This window comes from Dendropsophus ebraccatus, chromosome 7 (assembly GCF_027789765.1).
Source record: "Dendropsophus ebraccatus isolate aDenEbr1 chromosome 7, aDenEbr1.pat, whole genome shotgun sequence".
In the NCBI taxonomy this organism is placed as follows: Eukaryota; Metazoa; Chordata; class Amphibia; order Anura; family Hylidae; genus Dendropsophus; species Dendropsophus ebraccatus.
Genome location: NC_091460.1, coordinates 114076848 through 114097258, shown reverse-complemented (window position 1 = coordinate 114097258; position 20411 = coordinate 114076848). Strand labels below are relative to the sequence as shown.

General features: G+C 42.7%; 1 protein-coding gene across 2 annotated transcripts in view; it reads right to left on the bottom strand.

Moving 5' to 3' along the window:
• Positions 1-20411, bottom strand: part of AFF1 (ALF transcription elongation factor 1) — a 77778-nt gene that overhangs the window by 44069 nt on the left and 13298 nt on the right. The window contains exons 2-3 of one of the 2 annotated variants that reach the window (XM_069978228.1): positions 12863-12986; positions 11036-11851 (exon numbers count right to left, since the gene is read on the bottom strand). In XM_069978228.1, coding sequence (XP_069834329.1) covers positions 11036-11851; positions 12863-12986 — 940 coding nt within the window. The remainder of the gene's footprint in view (positions 1-11035; positions 11852-12862; positions 12987-20411) is intronic. The other variant, XM_069978229.1, reaches the window with a different exon arrangement.

Sequence of the window (20411 nt, the reverse complement as noted above, 5' to 3'; positions counted from 1 at the left end):
TTATTTGTGGGGGGGGGGGAAAAAAAAAAAAGAAAAAAGGAAAAAACATTTAAAACAATGTACGACACCCAAAAATAAGGGGGTGTGCACCCCACTGTACAGGGATACAAATGTCCCAATCAGGCTACCGAACGGTGCTAATACATAGTAATACAGATAGAAACCTAATAGTACTCAAATGGTAATATAACACAACAGCGTAATGAGAGCTGGACAGGGCAGAAACTACCCCCCCCCCCCCCCAAATGCCCCATACAACCTGAGTGACCAGATCCGGTAAAACAATGGAGTGGAAAAACTCCACGCAGCTTCATTAGCCCATTGTCCTATTCTGCAGATTACTTTCTTAAAGTATCACTGTTGTGTGTGGTTTTTTTTTTTGCAGAAGTCAATAGTCCAGGCGATTTTAAGAAACTGTAATTGGGTTTATTAGGCAAATATGCCATTATCTGCATTCAAAAAGCCTTTTCCCAGGTCCCCCCACCTCTCCTTCACTGCTCATTAGCAGGAAATCTCGACTCTTTTACATCAGACGTGCCCTGTGTAATCCATGGAAAGGGGAGGAGGGAGATTAGTCTCCAGCAGAGAACAAAGTATTACACAGTGGAAGCAGTGTGAAAGCCGGTATTCAGAGGTCAGTGCTGACTTCAGATGTAGCTGTAAATTAACTCTTTGTTGTCCAGTTTTGGTGCCTCATCTCCTTCCACCCCTCCCCTCTCCATAGAAAACCATGAAGACAGGGGGGAGAGCTTCAAACTGCTTTTTAATTATAAAAATGCATTTTTCAGCTAATAAACCCAACAAAGTTTCTTAAAATGCCTGTACTATTACTTTCTGAAAAAAAAAAAAAAATGAACAGTGATACTTTAAATATAAAAGTGCCATCACATCTTCCACTACTTGCAATGTTCTAAAAAGCTTTTCAAGTTCTTCCTCCAATAGGATTGAGAAATACGTCCTATGCAAGCTTCTACAGGCAACTGCAGTCTATACGACCCCCTCAACATTATACAGAAATTACCCCCAACTTCATCTCCCACCGCCATCTTCTGTATAAAGAACTACTTCCCATGCAGAAACAAAGTATTTATCAAGCACCAGGGTATTCTTACAAAACTGCTGGGACATGAATGTTCTCTGCTCTTTATGTTCCAATATAATAGGAAAAACCATAAAACCATGATCTTTCTACAGCCATTACAGAGCTGCGGTAATTCAAAGAGTTTTACTCCTGCCAGCATGATATTGATACATCATGTCGGGTGAGGAAACAGTCGGGGTCGGGCATTCACAGTCCATGTTTCACATACAGAACACGGAACATGTGAATGCAGTATTAACTAAGTTTGAAGTGTCATTGTCATGTTTCTTTTTTTCAGAAATCAATAGTACAGACGATATTAAGAAACCTTGTAATTGGGTTTATTAGGCAAATATGCCATTATCTGCATTCAAAAAGACTTTCCCCAGGTCCCCCCCCCCTCTCTCTCATTATCAGAAATACTCGACTCTGACATCAGTCGGGCCCTGTGTAATCTATGGAAAGGGGAGGGGGGAGGAGGGAGATTAGTTGCCAGCAGAGAACAAAGGATTACACAGTGGGCCCAGTGTGAAAGCCGGTATTCAGAGGTCAGAGAGGTCAGTGCTGACTTCAGAGGAGATAGCCCTGTTATGTAGCTGTAAATTAACTCTTTGTGCTCCTGTTTTGGTGCCTCATCTCCCTACATTCCTCGCCTCTCCATAATAGAACCATGAAGACAGGTGGGAGAGCTTCAAAACTGCTTTTTCATGATAAAAATGCATTTTTCGGCTAATAAACCCAATTACAAAGTTTCTTCAAATCGCCTCTACTATTGCTTTCTGCAACAAAAAAAAAAATTTAAACGACACTGACACTAAGTCAAAACATGACCAATTCAGCCTGTGCTATAGGAAAGAAGGGCATTAGGTTTTCCTCCTGGATTCTGAACCAGCACAATATGTCCGGCACCTCTCATACCCTTTTCCTGCCTCCTCCCCTGATATAATAATTTATCGGTTTAGCAATGACCTGACACTGACCTGCCAGGAAGCCATGGGAACGGCACACTTATCTGCCAGAGATGTCAGGAGAAGCTCCGGCTCCGCATCTTGAATATATCATGACTATGCCCTTCTCCAGTAAGTAGCACCTAGTATATACTACATGCAACTGGAATCAGGACAAAGATTTGTAGCTCCAAGATTTGGTGGCCAACCACAATCTATCAATTCTGCAGGAAACCCCCTTCAACCGAGATCTAAAAGAAACTTCTTACAACACTTGCAATTTATTAAATGGGTTTGATTTTTTTTTTTCAACTGGTGTCAGAAAGTTATCCAGATTTGCAAGTCTTATCAGTAAGTACTTATCAGCTGCCGTATGTCCTGCAGGAAGTGGTGTATTCTTTCCAGTCTGACACAGTGCTCTTTGCTGCCACCTCTGTCCATGACAGGTACTGTCCAAAGCAGTAGAGGTTCTCTATGGGGATTTGCTACTGATCTGGACAGTTCCTGGCAGCAGAGAGCACTGTTTCAGACTGGAAAGAATACACCTTTTCCTGCAGGACATATAGCAGCTGATAAGTACAGGAAAACCTGGGATTTTTAAATAAACGTAAAATTACAAATTTATATAACTTTCTTACAGTTGATTTGAAAGATTTTTTTCTCCGAAGTACTTTAACCTTTTGCCTGAGGTGCTAGAGGAGGATAGGATGCCTAAATTGTGATTTTCTTTTGGACCACTGAAGTATCCAATCAATAATTCTCTAATAAGCTTTCAGCATGCAGAGCGCCATTTTTGTTTGAATAGCACGCCCCATTTTCTTAAGTACATTTGTAACAATATACATATATAGCATACACAAAAATACATACATTCCAAAGCCATAAGGATGTAACCACCCAGTCTATTTAATAAGTCCACTCCAAAAAGGTGAACAAATGCAAGTAATAGTGAGCCACATTACATCGACGGACCAACACTCCAGGATCAGCTACACAGACAATGCCATAGAATGCCACATTTCCTGCAGTAAGATATTTAAATGTCTACCCCATAGTGTCCTAAAAATTCAATCTCGGCACTCACCATAATGCTTCATAATTTATATTGTAGAAAAAAAGTCCATCACAAAATACAAAAGCAACAGGACGTTTCGGCGTCAAGCCTTCCTCAACTGCTTGACGCCGAAACGTCCTGTTGCCGTTTCTATTTTGTAATAGACTTTTTTTCTATAATAAAAAAGTATGAAGCATTAGGGTGAGTGCCGAGATTGAACTTTTATAATACCGCTGGAATTTTGTTCCTACTGCGAGCACCACCCATAGACACAGAAGTGCCATCTAAAAGACGTTACCCACTAGTGTCCAACCTACAAACTTTGAAAAGGTGTATGCATCTCAGTATGAAGGTGAAAGAGCACACAAGCTCACAGAATGGGATGACCACATGCTGGAGCTCAGATGTAATAATACTAGGAACAGGTTGTATTACAGTGCTGGATCTCTATGCTCCAGGGGAGAACTGGTGGGGGTCACTCCGTCAGGCACTGCAGAATGGATGGGTGAACGTGGGCCCCCGGCGGTGAAGACAGGTTAGCCTGTTTTTCAGAAATTTAAGGAAATGCTATGGTGGGGACAGGTTTTAGTTTGTTAGTACTATACTGCATACCAGTAATAAGACTCATAGGTATTAAAGGGGTAGTTCACTTTTTTTCTTTCAAAAGAACTGGTGCCAGAAATTGCCAGAGATTTGTAAATTACTTCTATTAAAAAATCTCAAGTCTTCCAGTACTTATCAGCTGCTGTATGTCTTGCAGGTTTTCTTTTAGTCTCGAGATTAGTAAAGGATTTCTATCGGGATTTGCTAATGCCCTTGACCGTTCCTAACATGGACAGAGGAGGCAGCAAAGAGCACTCTGTCAGACTGGAGAGAATACACCACTTCCTGCAGGACATACAGAAGCTGATAAGTACTAGAAGACAATTTTTTTTTAAATAGAAGTAAATAACAAATCTCTGGGCTTTTCTGGCACCAGTTGATTTGAAAGAAATGTTTTTGGGGTGAACTATCCCTTTAAGCCAAGTAAGAAGCTTGCCTACAGCCAAGAAAAGTTCCTAATGGGTTAAGTGGTATTAGGACATGAGAGCCTTAGCAGACTATAGCTCTGATGCTAGTTACAGAAAGGCAGGCTTGATGCTGGCGTGATCCGGCTTGCAGCAATAATCTGCTAGTTAAGATCTAAGAGAGTCTATAAAGAGCTGCTCTGCCTGCACAGTTGAGGTCCACGTGAGTCACTGCGCAGCTATCCATTGTGGATTATTCCATTCTGCTGCAGAGGCTGCTCGTCTATTCCGGAGACAAGGCTCAGCCTGAGATAGCTGCCAAGCAGAGGCGCTGCCAACAATGGAAGAGCAGCTGCAGGTGACATATAGGCCCTGGAAATTTAATTAGTGAGGAGCTCTGTGCAAGGGGAAATCTCTTCAGCTTGATGTCATTCTAGCCACAGGGGGTATATGGGAGGGGGGACGGACATGGTGGAAGAAACGAAAAAATGCCACAGACAGGGGACGCGACAAGCCATGAAGAGTGAAGAGCTCAAAACACAATATATATACGTGGCTCCGAGCAGCACTGGAATAGTTGACATAGTTGTACTCGAGGTGAAACATTCCTCAATGTATCTGCCTGCACTTGGGGCTTCTTCCTCAATCACTATGTAAGAATAGGATACATTTATAAGGATTTTTTTTCTTCTTTCAAAAATCAACTGGCAACAGAAAGTTATATAGATTTGTAATTTAGTTCTATTTAAAAATCTCAAGTCTTATAGTACTTATCAGCTGCTGTATGTCCTGCAGGAAGTGGTGCATTCTTTTCAGTCTGACACAAGTGCTCTCTGCTGCTACCTCTGTCAGGAACTGTCCAGAGCAGCAGCAAATCCCCAAAGAAAACCTCTCCTGCTCTGTACAGTTCCTAACATGGACAGAGGTGGCAGCAGAGACAACTGTGTCATACTGGAGAGAATACACCACTTCCGGCAGGACATACAGCAGCTGATAAGTACTGGAAGACTGGAGATTTTTTTAAACAGAAGTATAAAAAAAAATCTAATTATCTCTCTCTATCAGATATATATATATATATATATATATATATATATATATATATATATATATATATATATATATTTATATTTCTTTTTTTATTTTATTTTTTTTACACCAGTTAATTTGAAAGAAAAATTTACAACCGCACAACATCTGCCAAAAGGTATACAAACAAGTACAGGTGAACGGCTCCACCTTTCCAAACGCCACCCAATGGCATCAGTAGTATGAATGATCACAAACTCAGCTCTGCTACATCCGCATATATCCTACAGACATCTGACAGTTGTCGGATCAGCTTTCAGTTTGCCGGACAACAGATTTTAAGGCATCAGAGAATAATCCAGCCTATTTTATCCAGGAAATCCTGATGGGTTTAGAAACGTCAGATCAATTATACCCCGTGGATTGTCACTTGTAACAGAGGCAGTAAATGTTGTTCATGCCATATCCGTTGTTGTGAACGGTGATCCTAATCAGATATGACATCAGGACGGCTAGAAAAGAAAAGTAAACTGCATTGTGCTTGCAAGACACCCCAAAATTATGGGGCACAGGTAACACATCACAAAAAAGCGTTGTAATCTACGCCCCCATCCTTTCAATAAGCAGTATGCCCAATGGTTGGATATACAGTACTGCTAGCCGTTTTAAACATTAAACGGGAAACTCCGGCAAAGAAATTAATTTTTTTTCATACCAACTGATGTCCGAAAGTTACAGCTATTTAAAAATCTTAAGTCCTCCAGTACTTATCATCTGCTGTATGTCCTGCAGGAAGTGGTGTATTCTTTCCAGGCTGACACAGTACTCTCTGCTGCCACGAAGGAACTGTCCAGAGCAGTAGTAAATCCCTATAGAAAACCTCTCCTGCTCTGGACAGTTCCTGATATGGGCAGAAATGGAAGACACCACTTCCTGCAGGGCATACAGTGGCTGATAAGTACTGGAATATTTTAAATAGAAGTAAATTACAAATCTATATAACTTCATGTAGGTGCATGAGTTACAGCTATAAAAAAGGCCTTTCCTAAAGTCTTCTTACAGTGAGAACGGCTTCCTACGAATCGTAAATCTAGGCAACAATGGAATCAGTGACTTCCTTAACATAAATTCGTTAAATGAAATGCTCCAACAACATTCTCTACCTACACAGAAATTCCGGCAGCCATGGAGCTAGAGGAGAAGAAATGCACAAGGAAACATATGTCTCCAGGAGCACACGTGTGCACTATCCAGCCCATAGGTTCCTTCCTCTTTCCTCTCCAGAATAGCAGTGCACCAGTCAGGTCTTGGGGAAATCGAGCAAAGCAACCAGAGTAACCACCGGAAAAGTTATAAAAAAAGAAAAGTTGTGCAACAATAACACTGTAACCTAAGAGTTCTGGGAATTTTTATTAGGCTTATTATGTGTTGCCAAATTAAACCCTGTGACTCACCTATAACATCCGAGGAACAAAAACCCTGCAGTCTGGGCTGAAGTAAAGGGACCTGGTTACGTCAGAAAGGACGAAGCCGGAGATGCATACAGGCCCTAAGGCCTTCAAGTAATATAGATTTGTAATTTTCTTCTATTTAAAAATCTCAATTCTTCCAGTACTTATCAGCTGCTGTATGTCCTGCAGGAAGTGGTGTATTTTTTCCAGTGTGACAGTGCTCTGCACTGCCACCTCTGTCCATGATAGGAACTGTCCAGAACCGTAGCAAATTCCCATAGAAAACTCTCCTGCTTTAAACAATTCCTGACATGGACAGAGGTGGCAGCAGAGAGCGCTGTGTCAGAGTGGAAAGAATACACCACTTCCTGCAGGACATCCAGAAGCTGATAAGAACTTCAATACTTGAGATTTAAATTGAAGTGAATTACAAATGTATGTAACTTACTAACACCAGTTGATTTGGAAGGAAAAAAAAATCTCCAGAGTATCCCTTTAAGATGCCATGGTCACTTTTTCACTGCAGCAACTAGAAGGGGGAGGGGTCTCCTTTGTCAATGTATCTTTTTCTCTGTGATGCAATCAGTTGGTGGTTTTAGTTAGCTGGGGGCCATAAAAAGCCCCCAGCTTTCTTATTAGACTGTGCAAGAGGTCTAATAAATCACCACTTGTCATGCAAGAACAAGCCCTCACTCAGCTATATCAACGCAGATACATATATACAGTGGTACCTTGGTTTAAGAGTAACTTGGTTTAAGATAGTTTTGCAAGAAGAGCTCACAGTTTTTCAAAATGGTGACTTTGTTTAAGAGCATTGCTTTGGTTTAAGAGCTCCCTGTACTGGGTGGGAGCGGGATTGGGGAAGGGACATGGTCTGCATAGCGGGGTCTACAGCACTGTACTCTAACCCAGGAAGTCTCCCTCACCTTCCAAATCATAGCAGATCCACTTCAGGCTGGGGCTTGCATCAGGGGACAGGACTGAGGGGGGTAATCTCTTCATAGCTGTAACCCCTCTCTCCCGAGACAGAGTGCTTCATTTATGTGACCACATCTGCCCTGCTAATTCCTTCATACTCCCTTCAGTCTGTCAGCCCTTGTGTTTCCCATGCTCTCCATTCTTGCTATAATGTGCCTGCACTTACACTCAGCTATACACACTGCTGCTATAATGTGCCCGCACTTACACTCAGCCATTCACATTCCTGTATAGAGACGTTTCTGTCACTGTGCTCCTGCACAGCTCTAGGATTCTCACTTCCTGATTGGTCCATAGTGAACACACCCCTTCCCCACTGCTGTCATGTGATCACACAGACCTCTGACAGCAGCCCTGCTTTTCTATTCTAGCCTGTTGTACTACGCTACTGCATTATGGGGATCTGCATCTCCATCTGCTGCTGTTTTTTCAGGTGTATGCACTTGCTATACATGTATACACCACATGCTGATTGATATACTGTACAGTAACTTTAGACATTCAGCTGTTTCTCGTTTTTTTAATCTGTTCTACATGTTATTCAGAATAAAAAAATCATTATTTTGGGGTGTGGAACCAATTATTATATGTTATGGGTTTTGGATAGAGTTGAACAAATTATAATGTGCGGCATTTGAATACCGGTGGCTATTGATGTTAGGCCATAGGCTGTATCCTCCTGGCAGCCCTAGGCTGGAGTCAAATGCTGACCGTTCGGGTAACATTGCCAAACCCAGTTTGACAGGACCGCTCAATACTAATCATTACACCTTAAAAACAGATGTCTCTGCAGGCCCAACAAAACTGGATACCAGCACAATAAACTGCATGTAAACTTCGGTGCCCTGTTTTAAGTTTTCCACAATAGTCTAGGAACAAGTTACAGCATTGTGACACATGTGAATATGAATGATAGTGTGCACAGTGGGAAATAATTCACCTGTAATATTTCCATCACCCCAAGGTGACATAAGCGTTTATGTGATAGTACTTTCTAGCAGCAGCAGCCACACAGGCAATGTACTCTAAGCATGCCCACTATTTATTTAATGAAGCAATAGTGTGTACACCATTAGACAAGGTTAAAGAAGCAGTTCACAAAAAAATTATTATTGACCTCTCCCCCCGGTAGCCGTTGGCACGTATACTCACCACAGCTGATCGGTGTCCCGCGGCGCCGTTCAAATCAGGTGCGTGCACACTTCAGCTTTGAATGGCGCCACGGGACCGCAACAAAGCCGGGCCACGGGACACCGATCGACTGTGGTATCTGGTGAGTATACGTGCCAGCGGCTACCAAGGGGGGGGGGGCATTAATATTTTTTGTGAACTGCTTCTTTAAGTTCCTTTAAGACTAAAAGATTTGTTGGCTGTGGGGGCTGAAAACAAGATTGGGGCTCATCTGCACTGCACAACAAATCCGAGCTGCACGAATGATCTTTGTATCATTCGTACAGCTTTGGAAACTGACAACACCGATGTGTATATATTGGGGTCTGGGATATGTATATATCTGTGCTGTCTGTTTCCAGATCACAAGCAGCAGTCTACACTTAAAGAGGTAGTGCGGCGCTCAGAAATTATTCACAGAATAACACACAATACAAAGTTATACAACTTGGTAAATGTATGTTATGTCTGTGTCTCGCCCCGTTCCCCACCACCCCCACCCGTGTACCCGGAAGTGTTAGTGCATTATAAATTACCTGATCCGTGTCGAGGGCCGTCCGCCATCTTGTTCCAAACGTCATCTTCGGACGGGCGGCCGAGTCGCTGCCGCCCGTCCCCCTTCCGCTGTGTCACAACTGTTCTCAGCCGCGATTGGCTGAGCACAGTTATGCACAGCCAATCGCGGCTGAGCATCAGATGACGCTGCAGAGGGCGGCCGGAATTCGGGACAGTCGGAGCTGTTCGCCGCCCGAAGAAGACGTCACTCGCTGAAGATCGGAGACTGGTGTCGGCACGTGACAGGTGAGTATAGCGCACCACACTTCCGGGTATACGGGTGGGGGTGGTGGGACACGGGGAAGGGGGCCATTTACAGACATAACATACATTACAAAGTTGTATAACTTTGTAATGTGTGTTAGTCTGTGAATAATTCTTTACCACTACCCCTTTAAGGCTGATCGTTGTCTTTTAACATGTTGAAAGACAAACGACTGAGATAGCAACAATCTGCTGCAGTCACTCCATGGAACAGGAGCGGCAGCAGCAGACCACCAATATCTTCTATTGGTTGCCCGGATGACGTAGCGATCATCCAGGTAGCTCCCCCCGCAGCTCCCTGCGCTCGTTTGCTCCTCTGCATCGTCCCGTGTAATAGGGGCTTTACTCCACGCCGCTTGTGATCTGGCATGTTTCTCCAGGCCTTGCCTCCTCTGGCTGTCAATCACCTTGGAGGAGGCGGGGCCTGAAGATATAGCCAGAGGACTGGAGAGACATGCTGATCACAAACAGTGTGGATGTAACTATATTCTGCTGCTTGTGGTGATCTGGAATCTGATATATACATATCTGTGCTGTTCGTTTCCTATTATTGTTATTGGCTACACATTACCCCTCTACCAAGACACGCGAGCCAAGGATCAGGCGTTTGCCCGGTCCACAGCTGATTGCTGTCACTTTTACAAGGGCCGCAGGAGTGTTCCTAGCGTCAGGATAATCGTCCCGTGTAAAAGGCCCTTTACTTGAGAAGCTCTGAAAAGCCTCTTTGTCTCTTTGCACTGTAGAATAAATGCATTTCCCTCCATTCTGGAAGTAGGACGGCAGTCAGGGAGGTATCTGCATGTAATATTTTATCATTCGCCCTCTCCCCAGACTTCAAAGTCCTGCCCAGATAACCCTAGATTTTTTTAACGATTACAGCCAGTTACTACAATGTTCTTTTTTTCTAATCTGTTTTTGACTGTATTTTTTTTTGTTATGCAGCCATCTGAGCTGTACAAAAAAAAAAATATATATAAATAAAAATAAATAAAAGGCAATCAGCAAATAGAAGCAGATGAGAAAAAAAAAAACACATTTCAGTATTTGTATATAACCAGTAAAAAAAATAAATCTAGGCGACATATTTTCTTTACATCAGTAACATCATCACTGACATATTTATGGTCTAGTCACACTCTCTAAGTAAACTGAACAACCTTACATATCAGCCACAAAACATAAAATTACTTGCTAAGCCAAATATGCATCTTGTTCCTAAATGTCATACTATATTTAGCAATACTAAGTCAGCGACAAAGGATTATGGGAAAATAAACAGGATTACAGCGCAACTCAAGTCTGATCATGTGGCATTTGAAAAGCAGTGGCTGAAGAAGTTGGATGCAGCCCTAGGGAGTCCAAAAAAACATGGATATAGCCTATGACCTATGGTTGTAACCATGTTTTCCCAGACTCCCTAGGGCTTCTTCAACCACCGGTAATCAAATGCCCCACGATCGAGCATGCTAAAGTTGTGCTCATCTCTAACAAGAACCTACCTCAAAATGTTCAGAAGCCATTTCCACTCTGGAAAGCTTGTCCTTGGAATTCAGTTTTAGATCTACGTGGTTTTCGTAAGACTCCTCGTGATAGTCCTCTTGCAGTGGCTTCAGATCTGGAGAAAGTGTTGGAGCCTGATCTTGACCATCCATAGGACGTACGTAAGCTGTGGGCTTTGGAGGCAATGTATGTGTTTTTGAAGTCAAATAGGTTGGAAAGGCTTGTGAGGAAGGCACTAAGTTGGCAACAGTGGTAGAACCTTCCCTGTTAACTGGTTCTGTCAGAACTGGGGATTTTGTGGCACAGGTGTAAGATTTTTCATGGCTTGGATCACCACGTGGCTTGGAATCAATTTGATGGCTGGAATGTAATGGGGACAAAGGTTCAACAGGAGGGGACAAGGACGACAACAGCGGGGAAAGGGCCAAGATTGACGGTGAGGAGGACTGTTCCACAGGGCATTTATCTTGACCTGGTTTTCCACTTCTTTCCTCAGACATGAGTCCAGATCGTAGCTCCTGCATTCTCTTATTCTGAAGAGTATGATTTTGATGCGTTTTTACAAGTTTACCGGAGGACACCTCAGGTGCTGCACGAGGCCTGTTTCTATGCCCCAAAGACATATTTGACATCCTTGGCGGACCCATAGACCGGCTGGCGTTACTCTGAAATGGGTGGTGTTTAAGTCTTCCTTGTGAAGCAACTGGGACGCCAATAAGGTCCTGATGCGATTTTGCACCAATGAGCTCCTTTACTTCTTCGTAATTCCCGAGCATGCTCTGTATACGGCTAGATAACTCGTCTCCTTTGCTTCTCTGAGTAAACAAAAAAGTAGCATTATTCAATTTTTAAAAACATTATAAATAGAGATGAGCGAACTGGGTTCAAGTCCATCCGAACCCGAACGATTGTCATTTGATTAGCGGTGGCTGCTGACCTTGGATAAAGCCCTAAGGCTATGTGGAAGACATTGATATAGTCATTGGCTGTATCCATATTTTCCAGACAACCTTAGAGCTTTATTCAAGTTCTGCAGCCTCCGCTAATCAAATACCGATCGTTCGGGTTCGGATGGACTCGAACCCGATTCGCTCATCTCTAATTATAAACAGTTTTTCCAGTGTTTCAAAAAAAACCAATACAACCATTTAGCACTTCTACACTTCTGTCACCCACAAAATACCACTGCAAGGGGTAATTCACACGCTCCGTACACGGTCCGCAATTGTGCCAAGGAACGGGCTTTGGGACTCCCGACACAGTCATTCATGATGATGCCGGGAGCTCTGAAACAGCTTAAATCTTTGCGCTACTGTACTTGCTGTGTCAGTACAGTAGCACAAAGATTTAAACGGTTTCAGAGCTTGATGTCAGGAGTTCCGAATTCCGGTTCGTATCACATCCTCTGTGCACAGACTGTAACCGTGGAACGAGTGACTGCCTTCTAAGTAGTTTAGTAAATCAGCTGTTGTCTCATTTACCAAAATACAAAGTAGCAGTACTCACTGTATAGTCAGCCAGACAGCCCATCTTCTCCATAGCAAAAAATAAAAAAATCCAGAAGGGAATCGGACACTGGAGAGAAATTACTGAGTACCTTCAAGCCTTGGTGTGATCTTTCCAGTAGCAGCTTCCCCTTATTTGCCAGCCCTCTGGAGTCTTATTTCCCAAGGGAACTAACAAACCAGTCTATTTAGCATCTTGGCAAACTGAACTGCAGCTGCTAAGCAACTACGGGGGTAAATGTTCTATTACCACATTGCACCTATAACTCCCCTTTATATCTCCAAAATCTGTAGGGTTTTATAATATCACTGTAAATATACCTTGTAAGGTTCTGGAAAAAGTGGAGCATTGTCAATGAAAGGGTCTCTTTCTTGAAGAGCTTCCTGATTCCTTCTCTCCCGTTCTCTGATGCGGAGTAAATTCCTCTCTTCATTGTACAAGCTGCTGTAAAAAAAAATAAAAAATACATACAAATGTTATATTTATTATTAGATTAGCCTTTTAAATATTAGCTCAGATTTCATTGTCAACCTTGATTAAAAAAAAAAAAATAATTATATAAATACATACATTATATATATATATATATATATATATATATATATATATATATATATATATATATATATATATATATATATATACACATATACACACACACACACACACACTATTAAAAGTCACTAACAAAGCTGCAGAAACGTCGACAAAGTAAAAAAAAAAAAAAGCCATCTGTCACACCACAATGTTATGCATCCCTGTCTGTTTACACATGAAAAGGCATGTCTCACTGCTTTAGGGCATGTTCACAAGGGCAAAAAAATGCTCTGAGTAAACTAGACTAAAGGGCCCTATTACACAGGAAGATTATCGAGCAAGAATCGTTATAGTGTTCGAATTTGAGCGACAATCTGTATGCGGGCAATGACCAAACAACTGACGAAAATTCATTTGTGTCGTTGATCACATCTTTTGAGTGGACAATAAAATCCTTTTTAATCGACCGTCAATCTTTCTGTGTATGTACACTTTAGTTCATTATTACAATTCTTTTTGCGATTGATTGTATACTTATTCATAATTACTATCATAACTAATGACTAATCGCTCCATGTGTAATGTTGAACAATTTCAGGTCGTTCGCAAAGGCGCTCATTTGCAATTGTGATGTCCCACTATTAAGTGCTTCATGCACCTGTTGCAAAGTTCTCACTCCAGATTAAGTGGTGATGGAGTAGTCTACAGTTTTGCCACTAGGTGTCAGTGTTATTTGTGAGTCTTCTTCCATGCACAGCTGAAGGTAGGTAATGGGTTAATGCTACCGTTAGACCATGTGTTCTGTGCTAACCTATAGGAGGTGCTTTCTATTCTTCAACCTATCCCTGCTCTCCACACACACTCACCCACTGTAGGAAGAGTTCGTTAGCTCTGTGTGGGAGCAAGTGACCAGTTCAGTCTAGTCTGAGACACCAAAGTGTACAGATGCAGCGAGAGACAACCAGTTCCTTACTTACTCTTACTATACCTACTATGCAGTGCTAAGCACTAAAAAGGGAGAAGAGTCCAGAAACACCCTAACCTACGCAGAGTACACATCTAAAATGTGCAGGGCAGTATCCTGAAACACAAGAGGAACTAGCCTGGATAGGACTAAGCTACTGAAAGAGGTGTACGTATCCTCTCTCACAAAGCAGGTTTACTGGCTACACCCAGATAACCACGACTGGGGCTTGTATCACCCTATTAGGATGGGTAGCTCGACACTGTAAGGAACAAGGTGGTCAGACATAGTCTAAACACAGGTACAAGTACAAAGTATTTCTTCAAAGTTCCGGCAAAGTACAATGCTACACTGGGTTGGGTCTCCTTCGACAAACTCTTTTCCTCTACTCTACTCTCCAAGCACCGCTACAACTCCCACTCTTCTACTCTACTTCTCTAAGTACCTCTTCAAGCACAAACAAGTTCCATCACTGTATCAAAGATTTATCTATTTGACAAGAATGTATTGTACTATTTAAGAATTCTACAGTAAAGCTATTCTATTTTTATAACACTGGTACTCTATCATACTTTATACGCACCAGCACCCATACACACCATCTGCATACCTTGGGTAATTTTTCCCCCTTTCTGTGAGTGGCGGTACTGATAGTCTGGGTGGGTCAGTTGCCACTCAGGACTACCGAAGGAACTCGAACAAGCCTGGCAGGTTACCGACCATCTTGGGGACACAAACCGGCCACACACTACAAAGCAGGTGCCAGCATCACACCTGTGTGCTGGACAAGCACTGGCATCACAACAATTACCATCACTGGCCGAGTAGTGCACAGTCGACCACCACAGGGGTGGCGTCACGAGTATCATCATAGCATGTCACTGAGTACCACAAAAACATTTAACGTTAATCAGAGAAAACGAAAAAGTGCTTTGTCTAATAGGACCCTAAGAACAGAGTGGCTAGCTGTAAAACGTAAAAGTTCAAAAAAATAAAAGCTGACGCTGCACATCACAATTTAATTATAACAGCATAAAAAAAGAGACAATGTTTTTATGTTCAGGCCCAAGGGGGGGGGGGGGGGCGCACAGATCTTCCACACAGCTGCAATTCTACTTTTAAGGGGGGGGGGGGGGAAGACTACTCTTAACTATAAATACATTGAAAGGTGAGATCAATAGGGCCCACCCTGACAATTGGGAACAATTTCTAGCCCATGGTCAGACCTACTTCAATTCTTTTCCCGGTGGCTATATAGCACTAACAAAATGTACAGTCAATACCAGGATACACATACAGCCATAGTCAGACAATACATAGTAAACAAAAGAGGGTCAGGGGCCGAGCATGTAGGAGCTGCATCTGGCTATCACTAGTACTGGCTACAACTGGACTCAACTCCCTGACCTAAAGCTTCAGCTCTTCTTTTTTCTCCCCCCCCCCCCCCCCCTCCTCCTCTTCTTCCCCAGCTAGGAATGTGGCATAAAATACAGACACTCTCAATGAACACTAACACTAAATGGCCTAGTTCCTAATTCTGACAGAAAATGGCTGTGATTAACATAAAACTATGGACAAAGAAAGCGCTTTTAAACAAACAGTAATCACTAAAGGCCCTATCACACGCAACGATTATCGGCCATATTCGGCCGTTACAGCAGATGATCGTCCCATGTAATAGAGACAACGATCAGCCGACAATCACGATGTCGGCTGATCATTGCTGTCATTTGTCTTTCAACATGATTAAAAGACAAATGTCAAAGATAGCATTGATCTGCTGCCGTCGCTCTGTGTAATAGGATACCGCCGCTATCCTCTATGGGCTTCTCCGATGATCTAGCGATCACCCAGGCAGCCCCCCCCGCACTTTACGGCAGGGAACGAGGACAGCACTCGTTTGCTTCTCACAGTCGCCCATTATAATAGGGGCTTAAAGGGAACCTGTCACCCCCAATTGCCGGGCAGACAGGTCCTCTTTAAGATTACCAAGGCAGAAAGACTTCCAAGACCCTCCCCCCAGCTAAGCCCATCCCTTTGGAAGATAACAGAAGATAAATCAGTGTCCCTAAAAATTTTCAACAAGACTGTTTCAGAATCATCAGAAACTGGCAATTTTATTTTAATTTTAGGATTAAAGGGGTACTCCAGATAATTTATTTTAAATACATTGTTTTATTTAAGTTATATTCCTTTGTAACACAACTCGATTAACCCCTTAAGGACAAAGCAAATTTTTGTTTTTGCAATTTCATTTTTCCTCCTCGCTTTCTAGAGGGCAGACCTTCTCATTTTCCATCTACAGACATATATGAGGGCACATTTTTTTTGCACCATGATCTGTACTTTTCATCGGTAACTCATGCACGATCACTTTCTATCCCATTTTATCTGTGATATGATTGAAAATCAGCAATTGTAGACAGATTTTTCGCCTTTATACCTTTGACCATGCAGGAACAAAAATGTTATAGTTAGAGATGAGCACAGCACAAGCAGGCTCGAGTACGATGGTCTGGCATTTGAATACTGATGGCTAAAGAAATTGGATGCAGCCCTAGGGAGTCCTGAAAACATGGATACCACCATAGGCTGCACAGATCACTGGGCTTTTTATGGGTGCTTAAAGGGGTTATCCAGCGCTACAAAAACATGGGCACTTTCCCCCTACTGTTGTCTCCAGTTTGGGTGGGGTTTTGAAACTCCGTTCCATTGAAGTAAATGGTGCTTAATTGCAAACTGCACCTGAACTGGAGACAACAGTAGTGGGAAAAGTGGCCATGTTTTTTTAGCGCTCGATAACCCCTTTAAAAAAATTGATCACAAAATGGAATATGAGAAATAACCACGAAAATTCTTTAAAAGAATGTTTAAAATAAAACAGGTCATTTTCTGATGCTACAGTCCCCTTAAAATGTTATATTCTTGTTGCATGGAGGAGCCACCAGAGGGAGCTTATTACTGTTATCACTGTATTATTGTCTCACCTAATGTTTCCATTTTCTAGCTGTAATTTTTATTTCACCTTCTGTACATTGTTATGAGGGCTGCCATGTTGCCTGGGATGTTCTTAACAGAATTTAGTGACATACTTTACAGCAAGCCCCATGGACATAGACAATAGACAGACACTGTCCCCTTGAGTTGAATAGTCATCCCAGGAAGCCGCTATTGTTTCCTCAATCTACAGATGTCACATGATGCTGTAATGCTGTACAGATCACTTTACAGCAGCCTCCTATTTCCACCACAGACACAACAGGTAGTCTCAGCTTAGTTTTGGCCCCAGTGATGAGAATAAAAACTGCAAGATTTTAGGAATATTTTATAATATAGTAAGATGGAAAATTAGAATAAACTTCACCAACAATTCTTTAAAAATTAATTAAACAATAAGTTATTTTCTGATGACACGTTCCCTTAAAGGTGAAACCAGTGTGCACAAGTTCCCAAGCCCCCTCTGGTGGTGGCTGCCGGCACCCAGAATATAGAGCACATAGACCAAGGTCAACTTAAATTTTTACTTTTTTGCCTGGAGCCCTGTGTCAACTCCTGGTGATCTGGCATGTCTCATTGCACACATTATAATACAACACATGGAGGAGGGGGTGGATATTACCCCTTTAGGCAGGGAAGGTGAACCTGCAGTCACCCAAGCTAGAGGGCAAGAGGTTCCCCTTCTCTGACTTAAAGGAGTATTCCAGTCACCTTTACTTTTGCAAAAACTGCTTTCTTTTGAAATCTGGCCCCTCTGTCTCGCTGTTATCATGACATTGGTTGTCTAGAATGCCGATCACTGCTATGAGCTATGATAGCGGTGGCCGGGCAGTGACAGGACTGGTGGTCGGGACCTGGTAAGAATAATTTCACCCTTTTTATGTCTCCTGGGCTTGGATTGTCCCTTGAGACATGTGAAATGTGGGTCCAAATGCTGGCATCATGAAGAGTCTCATGTGCAATAGAGTGGCAGCCATGTACCACAGCTCCATTCATTGTCTATTCCAATAGGGACTTCAAGCCATAACCCCCTATTAGACGGGGCAACGGAGAGAAGCAAATGAGCGCTGTCAGCACTCACTTGCTCCTCATTCCTCGCTCGCTGCCGGCTTATTACACGCGTCAGCAGGGAGCGGGTGAGTACAGGGGGGGGGGGGGCGTGAACAGCTTCCCGGGTGATCGCTCGATCGTCCAGGCAGCCCATAGCAGATAGCAGGCGGTCTGCTGCCGCCGCTCCTGCTCCGCGGAGCGTCGGCAGCAGATTGTTGCTATATTAGTCATTTGTCTTTCAACATGTTGAAAGACAAACGTCTGCAACAATGAGCAGACATCGTTCATGCCGGCTGATCGCTGTCTTCTATTACACAAGATGATTATCGTTCGATTATGGCCGATAATAGGCCTTTATTCTCAAGATCGCAAGTGGTCCCAGCAGTCACACACCCAACGATTAGTTATCCTGTTAATAAGGGGTAAGTGTTGTAGGCTGGTCAGCGTGCACTGCAAAACAACAAAGAATTAAAAGGCCATGATGTAGCTTTGTCACTAGACAAATAAAGATATGGCTCTTGGTCAATGGAAAATTAAAATTATAAAACGATCTGCCCTAAACGGCCAAACACAGGCCGTGCAACTAAAGGGTTAAAAGCCAAAATGGCCAAGAACCAAAAAGGAAGAAGAGATGGATACTAGGACAGATACAAGGCCCATGACGCCGCTCCTCAAATACTGCATCATCAGCCAATGGTGCTTATCATAACCTGCTGCCTCCGTGTATCAGAGAACCAGCAGCCAGCTCCGCTTACTCTGCAGCAAGTAGATAACATTACCAAGCACAAAGAGCTCTGCCACTAAGAGATGTATTCCCATAGAGCGGCAGTCCCAGAAACTAGGAGGCAAGGTTTTATAGTTCTTATAGTGAGTGGGATATGGCTGCATGCTGTGGATTATAAAATCTGCACAATACTGTATTCTTCTGCACATTCGTTCCATAGAACTAGCAGGAATATTCCATGTTTTCATACACTATTAAACCAGGTCTTAACCCCACGAGGATTAAGGCTGAATTCCCTCACATGCGATCAAAATGCAGCTGAAAGCGTGCCCCCATCTTGTCACCAAAAGCAATGCAATGTTGACGGGATTATCACACGGCTATTGATAATGAGGGAGCACGGCCCAAGTCAATTTTGAAAGTAAAGGTCCCATCTTTCAATTAACCAGACTATCCCTTTAAGGATAACAGGAATTATTTTACATCTGCAGCAGATTTAATTGTTATTTTGGGGTACATCAGTTAATGTTTAATTTATCAGATAATTGTATTTTTTTATTCAATAAAAAGGCATCATTCTTCCATCAAAAGGGGTAGAGCCTGGCAATGCTTGGGGAGGGAGGTGGGTGATAACAACAACATCTACTTACCTCCCAGGGTCCATCGCTGATGCCTGCATTTCACTGTTCTTGTCCCCTGGTGTATGGGTGCTTCCTGGACTTTATGTAAAGCCTCATTTACACGTTCAGTAATTTCTCTGGACCGCAAAACCTCCCGCTATTGTTACCCCGTGATCCCTATAAATTCATCTGTATTTGCATCAGTTTCCCTAAAATGTGAATAGTACTAGATTGCATGTATTCGAACAGTGTTTTTTAAGGACGTCAAGGATGTGACACCTGTATTTAAAAAAAAAAAAAAAAAAACAATCCGCACTAGAGCATGTCCAGTTTTTTTTTTTCGGAACAGAATACAGATCAGAATTAAAACGGTCTGTGTAAATAGCCCAATATAAATCAACGTGCTGTAAGTTGAACCGTGATTACAAATCTGCAATTATGGACAACTTTGCAGGACGTGTGAATAAGGCCTAAGGGCCCTATTCCACCGGACGATTATCGTTAGCATAATCGTTAACGATTAACGATCTCAAACTACCACTATTGCGAAAGACCTGAAAACGTTCACTCATTTCCATGGAACGATAATCGTTACTTATGATCGTAATTGCGATCGTTTCTTCTTCCGTATTTCTTCGCTATTGCGTTCGTATCTATTGCGAACGACCGAACGATGTCTTATTCAATGCGAACGATTTGCGAACGTTTTGCGAACGAGCAACGATAAAAATAGGTCCAGGTCTTATAAAGCGATCAACGATTTCTCGTTCGGTCGTTAATCGTTACTGCATTTCAACCGAACGATTATCGTTTAGATTCGAACGATTTAACGATAATCTGAACGATAATCGTCCGGTGGAATAGGGCCCTAAGGCTGGACACTGCTACAGCTGCTGAATGGCTGAGTGGGCCTGCCATGTCATGTCTCAAATCCCGTCTCATGACCAGAAAGCGGCCAGACATCGGAAGACCGGAGC